This window comes from Garra rufa, unplaced genomic scaffold, assembly GCF_049309525.1.
Source record: "Garra rufa unplaced genomic scaffold, GarRuf1.0 hap1_unplaced_472, whole genome shotgun sequence".
NCBI lineage: Eukaryota > Metazoa > Chordata > Actinopteri > Cypriniformes > Cyprinidae > Garra > Garra rufa.
In genome coordinates, this window is record NW_027394739.1 from 1,782 (window position 1) to 14,033 (window position 12,252).

A 12,252-nucleotide genomic window follows, 5' to 3' on the forward strand; every position below is an offset into this window, starting at 1 on the left:
TTGTTAAAATGTTCTGGGTGGTTAACAAGGCGTTGCTATGTGGTAAAAAAGATGTTCCACATTACTTTGTAATTGCTAGAATGTTCTGAGTGGTTACTAGGGTGTTGCTATGTGGTTGCTAAAGTTTTTCACATTGCTTTGAGGTTGCTAGAATGTTCTGAGTGGTTGCCATGGCATTGCTAACTGGTTGCTAATGCTTTCCATGTGGTTGCAATTTTTTTTTTTTACTGAGTAGTTACCAGAGTGTTGCTATATTCAATTCAATTCAATTCAAGTTTATTTGTATAGCGCTTTTCACTATGCAGATCGTTGCAAAGCAGCTGTGCAGAAAATGTAGGTTTCTACAATATATTTAGTAGCTTACTAAATATGGTTGTTAAAGTTTTCCACATCATTTAAGTATGTTACAATGTTCTGAGTGGTTACCAGGCTGTTGCTATGTGGTTGCTAAAATGTTCCACATTGCTTTGAGATTAGTAGAATGTTGTGAGTGGTTACCAGGGCGTTGTTATGTGGTTACTAAATTTATCCACATTGCTTTGAGCTTGCTAAAATGTTGTGGGTGGTTGCCAGGGTGCTGTTATGTGGTTGCTAAAGTTTTCTACATTAAGGTTGTTTGAATGGTGTGAGTGGTTACCAGGGTGTTGCTATGTGGTTGCTTAAGTTTTCTACATTGGGGTTGTTAGAATGGTGTGAGTGGTTACCAGGGTGTTGCTATGTGGTAGCTAAAGTTTTCTACATTCCTTTGAGGTTGTTAAAATAGTGTGAGTGGTTACCAGAGTGTTGCTATGTGGTTGCTTAAGGTTTCCACATTGTGTTGATATGTGGTTGCTAAAGTTTTCTACATTGCTTTGATGTTGTTAGAATGGTGTGAGTGTTTACCAGGGTGTTGTGATTTGATTGCTAAAGCTTTCTACATTGAGGTTTTTAGAATGGTGTGAGTGGTTACCAGGGTGTTGCTATGTGGTTTCTTAAGCCTTCCACTTTGCTTTGAGCTTGCTAAAATTTTGTTACTAAAAAGTTACTAAATTACTAAAAGATTACTAAATTACAAAAGTGTGTGTGTTGTTAAAGTTTTCTACACTGAGGTTGTTAGAATGGTGTGAGTTGTTGCCAGTGTGTTTTTATGTGGTTGGTAAAGTTTTTTTTTTTACAGCACTTTGAGTATGTTAGTGTTCTGGGAGGTTGACAGGGTGTTGCTATGTGGTAGCTAAAGTTTTCTACATTGGTGTGAGTGGTTACCAGGGTGTTGCTATGTGGTTTCGTAAGGCTTCCACTTTGCTTTGAGGGTGTTAGAATGTTGTGGGAGGTTGCCAGGGTGTCGCTGTGTGGTTGCTAAAGTATTTACATTGCTTTGAGGTTGTTAGAGAATGGTGTGAGTGTTTACCAGGGTGTTGCTATGTGGTTTCGGAAGGCTTCCACTTTGCTTTGAGGGTGTTAGAATGTTGTAAGACAGGGATCACCAAATTCAGTCCTGGAGGGCCGGTGTCCTGCAGAGTTTAGCTCCAACTTGCCTCAACACACCTGCCAGGAAGTTTCAAGTATACATATTAAGACCTTGATTAGCTGGTTCAGGTGTGTTTGATTAGGGTTGGAGCTAAACTCTGTAGGACACCGGCCCTCCAGGACCGAGTGTGGTGACCCCTGTTGTAAAAGGTTGCCAGGGTGTTGCTATGTGGTTGCTAAAGTTTTCTGCATTGCTTTGAGATTGTTAGAATGGTGTGAGTGGTTACCAGGGTGTTGCTATGTGGTTGCTAAAGTTTTCTACATTGCTTTGAGATTGTTAGAATGGTGTGAGTGGTTACCAGGGTGTTGCTATGTGGTTGCTTAAGGTTTCCACATTGCTTTGAGGTTGTTAGAATGGTGTGAGTGTTTACTGGGTTGTTGCTATGTGGTAGCTAAAGTTATCTACATTGGGGTTTTTAGAATGGTGTGAGCGGTTACCAGGGTGTTGCTATGTGGTTTCGTAAGGCTTCCACTTTGCTTTGAGGGTGTTAGAATGTTGTGGGAGGTTGCTAAAGTTTTCTACATTGCTTTGAGATTGTTAGAATGATGTGAGTGTGTACCAGGGTGTTGCTATGTGGTTGCTAGTGTTTTCTACATTGGGTTGTTTAGAATGTTGTGGGAGGTTGCCAGGGTGTTGGTATGTGGTTGCTAAAGTTTTCTACATTGCTTTGAGATTGTTAGAATGGTGTGAGTGGTTACCAGGGTGTTGCTATATGGTTTCGGAAGGCTTCCACTTTGCTTTGAGGGTGTTAGAATGTTGTGGGAGGTTGCCAGGGTGTTGCTATGTGGTTGCTAAAGTTTTCTACACTGCTTTTAGGTTGTTAAAATGGTGTGAGTTGTTTATTTGTTAGCAGTTTGATGATAATGACGACTCACACAACATGTATGTTTTGAAACACAGACACGTTTCTGTAGAGTTTACTGGCTTTGAAAAGATTTTTTGCCATACACAGAGATAAAATAAATAAGTGGAATTCTTTTATAGTAACAACAATGATAGTAGCAGTCAAAGTAATATCACTTAGTCAGCATTAATCTTTATATATATTTATATATATATATATTTATATATTTATATTTAGAAAGGGTTTTGTAATGTTTTTCCTTTAATAAGCTGGTATAAGACTTTGGTTCTCCGTTATATTTCCCAGTAGCAGCATTCCACATTAAAATCCAAACAGGAACGTTGCTCCTCGTGTCATTTCGTGGCGACCCATCCCGTGCTGTTCAGGTTGTCTCTGTCATTGGTCGCCACTTGTCTTTGGTCATTTAGGTTGTATTTGGTGCAGCTTTAAGAGAGTTTCCTCATTATTAGCTTTTACATTCCAGTTCCGGTAAATCCTGTCCATCCAGCAATAAGTCACGTATGATTATATCCCTCACGGTCTTTAATGCAACCTGAAATACGCCATTGCACACACATGCACACACACTTATACAGCATTACATTCATTCATTCATTAGCTTCAAAGAAATAGTTCAGTTAAAAATGTATATTCAGTCATTATTTACTCGTCTCACAATTGCAGTTCATTCATAGCGAGTCCGTCAAGCTCCAAAAAATAAATAAAACACTAAAACTGTAGTCCATATGACTAGTGCACTACAAGTCTTCGATAGTCATATTGTTTGATGCATTGCTCTTATCGTAAAAGATTAATTCGTGCATTTTTTTAACATTTTTTTGTCTTATAATTATTTCATAACTGGATCTTCCAGTATAATGTCAGACTTCTTTTGGTGAAGTATGCAGGTTGCTCCAATGGTTTAGTCTGCGTAAACTCCGCCCCTTCATGAGTGCCACACCCACATCTCAACATCCAATCAGCAACCGATGCATAGAACCAAGTCACTGCCCTACTTTTTTCCCCCCAAATAATCAATTTAATTCTTATGTACATCACAATATGGAAAAAAAGATTTGATGTGATATGTTTTCAAACTTTTTTGGTAGTGGTAATAATATAGTAATTTTTAAAAATATTATTCATTAATTATTTTATTTATTTATTTTCCCCATAAATAGCAGTTTGACATTATACATATAAGAGAAACTTTTTTTACATTTATATTTATACTTCATCTGAAAGCTGAATAAATGAGCTTTCTTAACTGATGTATGGTTTGTTGATACAACTATTTGAAAATCTGGAATCTGAGGGTGCAAAAACTCAAAATACTGAGAAAATCACCTTTAAAGTTGTCCGAATTAAGTTCTTAGCAATGCGTATTACTAATCAAAAATTACGTTTTAATATATTTGCGGTGGGAAATTTACAAAATATCTTGGAACATGATCTTTACTTAATATCCTAATAATTTTTGGCACAAAAAAAAAAAATAATAATAATTTTGACCCATCTGATACATCTGATACAATATCAATAGTCAATAGAAGTCAATATCAGTTTCATTGTAAATAATTATTTTAAAAATAATTATTTCGTTTTAAAAATATAAAATAATAATTCTAAAAAATGTATATATATTTTTTTTTAATTCTAGAAATTTCCAGGACTTTTAGTATTTTATTAATTTCCATTACTTTTCCAGGTCTAAAAATCACACTTTTAAATGTTCGTCACAATGCAGATGAAAAGATCTGACGCTTATACTCTTTCAATGCAACTTTAAGTTATTGTCTAATGAACTGTTGTTATAATACGGCCATGAATTTGTGTCTGCATTCAGTTTATATGACCTGGAATATGATGCATGTGTTGTATGAACCTTTAATAGTGTTTTTTCTTTTGCCCTTTCGAGAGCTTGACGGACATGTTAACTATGAACTGTAGTGTAAAAAATAGGTATGTAATTCTCTATAGCACAGTAAAATGACCACATCTGCATTTGGAGCAACATGAGGTGAGTAAATGATGGCCAAAGTTTCATTTTTGTCTGAGCATGTCCTTTAAGGCAGGTCTTATCCGAGGAGCTCCCGTCTGCCCCAGTTTCCAATCAGTGTCCATTTCTTTCTTTCTTTCTTCCGCAGGTTGAGGGATTTCTGCTTGTCTCCTTTAGGCAGGATCCCGTCCAAGTCTTGTCGTAGGAAAATTGCCACACGGTCGGCGTCTACAGGCCAATGTGCTTGTGTTTTGTTTTGTGTCTTCATTGTAGGCCGCTTAGTGGATGCACGGCCTAACGCTTCCTCCGCCCGTCCGCTGGGCCAGACGTTTGCTCGTGTTTGCTTTGGTTAGTCATCTCCGTGTCTGAAGTAAGCTGTCTTAACCACAGCTCTGGTGTAATTTAGCTAGTATTTATTATTGGGGTTGTAGAGGTCCAACCCAGTGGAATATAAAGTGATGCTATCGCATCGTCTGTTCAAATAAGACAAGACAGTCCTGCTTCGCATTAGCAGTGTCATTTTCACTAGGACTGTCCTTTATTCCTCGTCCTCATGTAAACGTTAGCAGTGGGACATTGGCGTCAGCGTTAGCGCGGTCGCGCCGCACGGACTTTTTTGCTCCTCTTGCTGACGGTGGTGAAGCGGAACGGCGTTAAATCCGGCTGCTCTCCAGGTGGGAAGCGCTTCATGAAGTGGACGTCCTGCTGGTTGGGGAGCGTGTGCGGACCACGGCGAGGGCGCCCTCTTTTGGTAAAGCCCACGTACCACCCCGTGTAGCGCGCTGACATTAACGCTGTGTAGTTGTTTTCCAGAACTTTCTCGATAAAGACACAGTCTGCGCTACGATTGCTGGCCTTCTGAGAGACAGAAAAGTCCGAACACACAGAGACAAATGTGTTAGCTTCAATGTAAGCTAAGATACACAACATAATGTATATAAAATAGGCACAATGTATTGAGGTAATATCAAGGAAATTTTCACGTTGATTTTTCACAGTTGTTATTCGCATTTTAAATTTCGCATTAATTTGTGCTTTAGGGTTAAAAGAATGAACTCTTTTTATATATTTTTTTTCTGCATTTTTGTTACTTCTGCTGTATTGACAAAGTTGCTCATTTTCAAACTTGTTTGTTTATATAAATTGTGAGTGCTAAAATATAAAAATGATTAAATTCCTTAATTCCACTAAGTTTCAAAAAAAAATTTAAAAGTTGACGAATACAGGATTTTTACAGTTTTTACTTGCTTTTTTATTTCTCAGCAGTTTCTTCCTAATATTCTAATAATAAATAATGATAATAATAATATTGATGATAATAATAATAATATAATATAATTATAATTTAATTTAATTTTGTAATTTCACAAGCGTCAATAATTTTCCAGTTATTTTTTTTTATAACTGGAAAAATATGTAGTCATTATAGAAATTTCCATTACTATTTTTTTGTTTTGTTTCCCATGACTTTTCCAGGTCTAGAAGCCACATAAAATTTCTGTATAAATCCGAGAACATAGAAATGTTGGTTCTTAAATAAAAACGAGACTTGTCTAATAAATAGGAATTTGTTTGTTTACATTTCTGCAGGTGTTTTAAATTTCGCATTACATTGTGCTGTAGTGTTAAAAGAACTGCTGTTTTGACAAAGTTGCTCATTTCAAACGTTTTTGTTTACATTTTTTTGTTACTTTGAGTGCTAAAATATAAAAATAATTAAATTCCTTAAATAAATAAAAAATAATTTTCAGAAGTTCACAACTACAGAATTTTTTAATTACTTTGTGCGATTTTTACTTATTTATTTATTTATTTATTCATTCATTCATTTATTTATTTATTTATTTATTTATTTATTTAATTTCTCAGCATTTTCCCCCCTAATAATAATAATAATAATAATAATAATAATAATACTTTAATTTTGTAATACCACAAGATTCAAGATTTCTCAGGAATTTTAAACAGATAAAATATTTAAGCACTTGCAATAACAATATATATATATATATATATATATATATATATATATATATATATATGTAGTAATTATAGACATTTCCATAACTTTTATTTTTAATTTCCATGACTTTTCCAGATCTATAAATCACATATTTAAAATTTCTACATAAATCCAATAATGTAGAAATATTTACATTGTACATTGTGCTTTAGGGTCAAAAATATGTGAACTTTATATATATTATACGTATATAAATAAATAAGTAAATATTTATTTATTTATTTCAGTGCATTTCTGTTGCTTCTGGAAGATGAGTGCTGAAATATTAATTATTTATTAATATAATTAATTAATTATTGTGAACTCCTTTTATACTATTTTTTTCTTATAGTGTATTTCTGATAGTTCTGCTTTATTGACAAAGTTGCACGTTTTCAAACGTTTTTTGTTTACATAAAGTATGAGTGCTAAAATATTTAAATAAATAAATTTATTAATTCTACTAAATTGGAAAAATTAAATTATCAGAAGTGCACGACTACAGGATTTTTACAGTTTTTTAATAACATTTTAAATATATATATATATATATATATATATTTAAAATGTTATTAAAAAACTATATATATATTTCTTAATATAATAATAATAATATAATTTTGTAATTCCACAAGTTTCAATAATTTTCCCAAAAATTTCAACTCAGCAATTTTTACCCGATAAAATATTTCAGATTTTGCCTATAAATTAGCTGTTTTACCTTATTTGATCAAATATTGGGTAACACTACAATAAGGCTCATTAGTCAATATTAGTTAACTACTTTAGTTGAACAATGAACAATACTTCTACAGCATTTACTATGATTAGTTAATATTAATTTCAACATTTACTAACACATTATTATAATCAAAAGTGTGATTGAACTAACATGAACAAACACTGAACAATTGTATTTTCATGAACTAATTAGCAAAGATGAATAAATATTGTTATAAATGTATTGTTCATTGTTTGTTCATGTTACTTAATACACTAACTAACATTAACTAATGAAACCTTATTGTAAAGTGTTACCAAAAATGGTTGGAAAAATATTTTTTTGTCTTATTTTAATGGGATAGTCCACCTAAAAATTTAAATCTGCATAATTTACTTACCCTCATGTTATTTATAAACCTGTATGACTGACTTTCTTCTGTGAAACACAAAAGAAGATATTTTAACCAAATAGGTTTGGGTCCCGTTAACTTCCATAGCATTTTTTTTTTTTTTTTTTTTTTTTTTTAGCAAAATATCATGTTTTGTGTCCCACTGAAGAAAGAAAAGGCTCCTTCTAAAATATGACAAGTTCTGTATTCATATCCTGCCTCATCTTTGTTTCAACAGGTGATACAGGAAAGAAAAAAAAAGTGAAAGAAGTCAGCAATGCAGCTCACCTTGCCTACGAGTTTTCCTCTGCGGTTCATACACAGGTAAAAATTGGTTTCCTTCCCTCGGATTCGCACCTGGCTGCCGAAGGTGTCTGCCTCCACTACGAGCTGGGCTTGTGAAGAGACAGGCAGAGAGACAGACAGACGTTACTAAAATATCACAGTGAGCTCTGGTTTTTGCAGTGACGTAAAAAAACGCTTCTGTTTGAGCAGCTGCCTTGAATGGCTCTCTTATTAAAAGACATAGGGCTGGATTGATAACTTGATGGTTTAAGGCCAAATCAAGCTCAATATTAATGACCCCAGCAGTCGACAGAGCCACATAGTGACTCCTGTGTTTACTATACTGTGTATGGCCTACTTTCAGTATGCTACAACACCAGTGTCTTTTCTTATAATAGTATGCTATTCTGATCAGCTTCTCTGTCATTTCATTTTAAAAGCCTCCAGCTACAGTTTACTGTCAGCCTCTAGTGAGGTCATTCAGCTTTTGTGTGTGTGTGTTTCAGGATATAGCAGTGTTAGCTCTGAAATGGCTCCTGTGTGACCTTTATGAGCGCAGGGATCACCAGAGATCAATAACCTCTTTGTCGTCCTCCAATCTCTCCTCATCCAGACATCCCTCACTCGCTGTGTAAATACATTCATCCTCACCCCCTTCCCATCTCCCCGTCTTTCTCTTCCCTTTATTTCCTGATGAGGAAAGTCAATCACAAAACCTCAAGCTCCCTGGAAGCTTTTTGGAAAAATATTTTCACAATAAAGAATGAAAGAATTGTGAGGGTGAATCTCACGGAACCTGTCAAGATCATGTCCAGGTCTTTTATTCTTACAGGAAATGAGGAAGAACTTATATTTTATGTAATTAAAACAAAGCCTGTTTTAGGACCATTATGATTTTTTGAATTCTAATATTATTTGCATGAGAAATAATCCAATTTAGTTGCAATCTGACATATTATTAGTTTTGTGTTTCCCATTAGCATTTTAATTGTAGTTAAACTTAGTTTTTTTTTTTATTGTCGTTGTTAAATGTCTATATAGTTTGCATTCATTTTTATTTATATCTTAGCTGTTTTAGTAAATGAAAATGATAAATGTTGCTTTGGAAATTAGCTAAATAAAGTAGTTTTTTTTTCAGTTAACATTTATATTGTTTTTAAGTAATGAATATTGTATTCTTCTCATTTTAGTTTTAATTGTCTACAATTAATTGACTTAATAACCCTGCTATAATTTGTATAATAATGTTACAAAATCTCCATGTCATTACAATAGTGAGAATTTGATGTGAAAACATGCCTAATTATTCTGAAATATATTTTAGAATTAAAAAAAAAAAGAAGAAAAAGCCACATTTTATTTTATTTTATTTTAAAAAATACAAAAAGCTACATTTTATTTTATTTTATTTTATTTGCATTTTGAATGTTTTTGTGAGATTCACCCATATTTAGCACAGGGCCGTTATTTTGAAAATGATTTCTGAAAATACAAAAATAAAAAAAAGATACATTTTATTTTATTTTTGTGCGTTTTGGATGTTTTTGTGAGATTCACCTATGAATAACACAGGTCCATTATTCTGGAATTTTTTTTTTTTTAAATACCAATACAAAAAATACAAAAAACAGTTTATTTTGTTTTTGTGAGATCCACCCATGAATATCACAGGCCCATTATTTTGAAAATTATTTTTTAAAATGCAAATACAAAAAAAGTTACATTTTATTTAATTTAATTTTATGTTATTTCATTTTATTTTATGTGCATTTTGGATGTTTTTGTGAGATTCACCTATGAATAACACAGGTCCGTTATTTAAAAAAATAATTCTGAAAATACAAATACAAAAAAGCTTTTTTATTTTATTTTATTTTATTAGCATTTTAGATGTTTTTGTGAGATTTACCCATGAATATCACAGACCCATTATTCTGAAAATTATTTCTTAAAATACAAATACAAAAAATATATATATATATATATATATTTTTTTTTTTATTTGCATTTTGGATGTTTTTGTGAGATCCACCTATAAATAACACAGGCCCATTATTTTTTATTTATTTATTTTTTTTTATGCAAATACAAAAAAAGATACATTTTATTTAATTTAATTTCTATGTTATTTTATTTTATTTTATTCTATTTTATTTTATTTTATGTTCATTTTGGATGTTTTTGTGAGATTCACCTATGAATAACACAGGTCCGTTATTTAAAAAAATAATTCTGAAAATACAAATACAAAAAAGCTTTTTTATTTTATTTTATTTTATTAGCATTTTAGATGTTTTTGTGAGATTTACCCATGAATATCACAGACCCATTATTCTGAAAATTATTTCTTAAAATACAAATACAAAAAAAAATATATATATTTTTTTATTTTATTTGCGTTTTGGATGTTTTTGTGAGATCCACCTATGAATAACACAGGCCCATTTTTTATTTTTTATTTTTTTTATGCAAATACAAAAAAAAAAGATACATTTTATTTAATTTAATTTCTATGTTATTTTATTTTATTCTATTTTATTTTATGTTCATTTTGGATGTTTTTGTGAGATTCACCTATGAATAACACAGGTCCATTATTTTGAAAATTAATTCTGAAAATACAAATACAAAAAAAGATGTATTATTTTATTTCATTTCATTTTATTTTATGTGCATTTTGGATGTTTTTGTGAGATCCACCCATGAATATCACAGGCCCATTATTCTGAAAATTATTTTTTTTTTCAAATGCAAATACAAAAAAGCTGCACTTTATTTAATTTAATTTAATTTCTGTTATTTTATTTTATTTTGTTTTATTTTATTTTAGGCCCATTATTCTGACAGTTATTTCTGAAAATGCAAATACAAAAAAAAAGCTACATTTTATTTCATTTTACCTGATGTGCATTTTGGATGTTTTTGTGAGATCCACCCATGAAGAATAACACAGGCCCGTTATTAAAAAAAAAAATTCTGAAAATGCAAATACAAAAAACTACATGTTATTATATTTTAGGTGCATTTTGGATGTCTTTGTGAGATTCACCCTTCACTAAAACAGGCCAATTGTTAGATCTCAGTGGAGATATGCTCTTTCAACTTTCCATTGATTGTGTGCCTCTGAAACCCATCCAAGGCCATTCAAAGGAGGAGAGGGGGATGGATGGGTGGACCGAAGGGGGGGGGAGAAAGGAGTAAATGAAGATAGAGATTGACCTAGGTTTTTTCAGTCACTGATACTGATATCTAGTGTGTGAAAATGATTGTTTGGTAGAGATTGGAACCGACACAAATAGGAATTATGGTGAAATGGATCAAATCTATCTATTCATGTCACAATACACTTGCTTTTTTGGAATTTCAACAAAATCCTAGAAGAAAACCAAATTCTTTGGCATATTTTTCTCTCTGTCTGTGAATCACTGTATCAGCAGTAGCTAAGTCTTTGTCTTCTACTTTTCCTGTTTCCTGTGTCTCTGTGTGTGTTTGTGGGTGGTCTTTCTTAAATATGTGTGTGTGTTGTTACCAAATTTGTCTCCGTCCTCTCCGCGGGCGCTGATTTTGCGTCCGAGCACCTGGACGTGTTTCCCGCTGGTGCGGCTGTAAAGCTGATATACGCGATGATGTCGCCGGCTCATGGCGTCTCGTGCACGAGTCTGATTCTCCACGTGCACGCTGAAATTCACCCCATCCACTCCAAACACCTGCATGCAACGGACCACACACATCCAGTCTTTATTTCCCCTTATATTCTGACATTTTTCTCAAGTGAACTCATCGTGAAAACAATTCTGAACTCATCACTACCAAAAAAAAAAAAAAAACACTATGGTATTAGCCTAGGTAAAGTTTATGCTGTTTATTGTTAAAGCAGGTATTACATATCAGAAAGTGAGTTTGCAGCGGATGTGGATAATCTGCTGCTTGATCCTAAAACACCACAGATCAAGTTCAAACTATTCTGAGGTAGGATTATGAAGACAAAAATATTTGAATTAACACGCACTGATTGAATCATGCACAATAAGACCTAGAATGTCGAATAAACAGGTTATTCTGATTTCAGGTTAACTCACCTGTAGAGGATTACACATGACCAGCATCATCTGGATATACCTGAGGAGCCAGAGAGAGAGAGAAATCAAGGTCAGGTGAGTGTTACCATGATAACAAAACAAATCCACCCAGCATCCCAAAGCCCTGCTGACAGATCAGATCTACAGGGAATGAGGTTAAAACGAACATCTTAAGAGCTTGACTCATCCTCCAGTCTGCGTATTACAGTTCATGTAAAGGATTATGTATGGTTAGATGCTTATTATCCAAAAATAAGACAGGGTTTTATATTGGGCTAGAAGGGTTTATTTGGCATTAAAATTCCTTTAATTTTCACAGTGTCCTTAATAAATATAAAAATGCATGAAGATGAAATAATGATTTGAAATCCTAGGTTTGACATCCCATAAGTCATCCTAGGTGTGTATGACTTTCTTCTTTCAG

At 32.9% G+C, this 12,252-nt stretch overlaps 1 protein-coding gene across 1 annotated transcript; it reads right to left on the minus strand.

Annotated features, from left to right (window-relative positions):
• Nucleotides 1-2,392: 2,392 nt before the first annotated feature.
• Nucleotides 2,393-11,969, minus strand: LOC141317203 (fibroblast growth factor 18-like; the record flags this gene model as incomplete). Its single annotated transcript, XM_073832979.1, has 5 exons — nt 2,393-5,208; nt 7,753-7,859; nt 11,279-11,456; nt 11,829-11,868; nt 11,915-11,969. Coding segments are annotated over 5 exons (650 nt in total), but the record flags the coding sequence as incomplete, so codon positions are not given.
• Nucleotides 11,970-12,252: the final 283 nt, after the last annotated feature.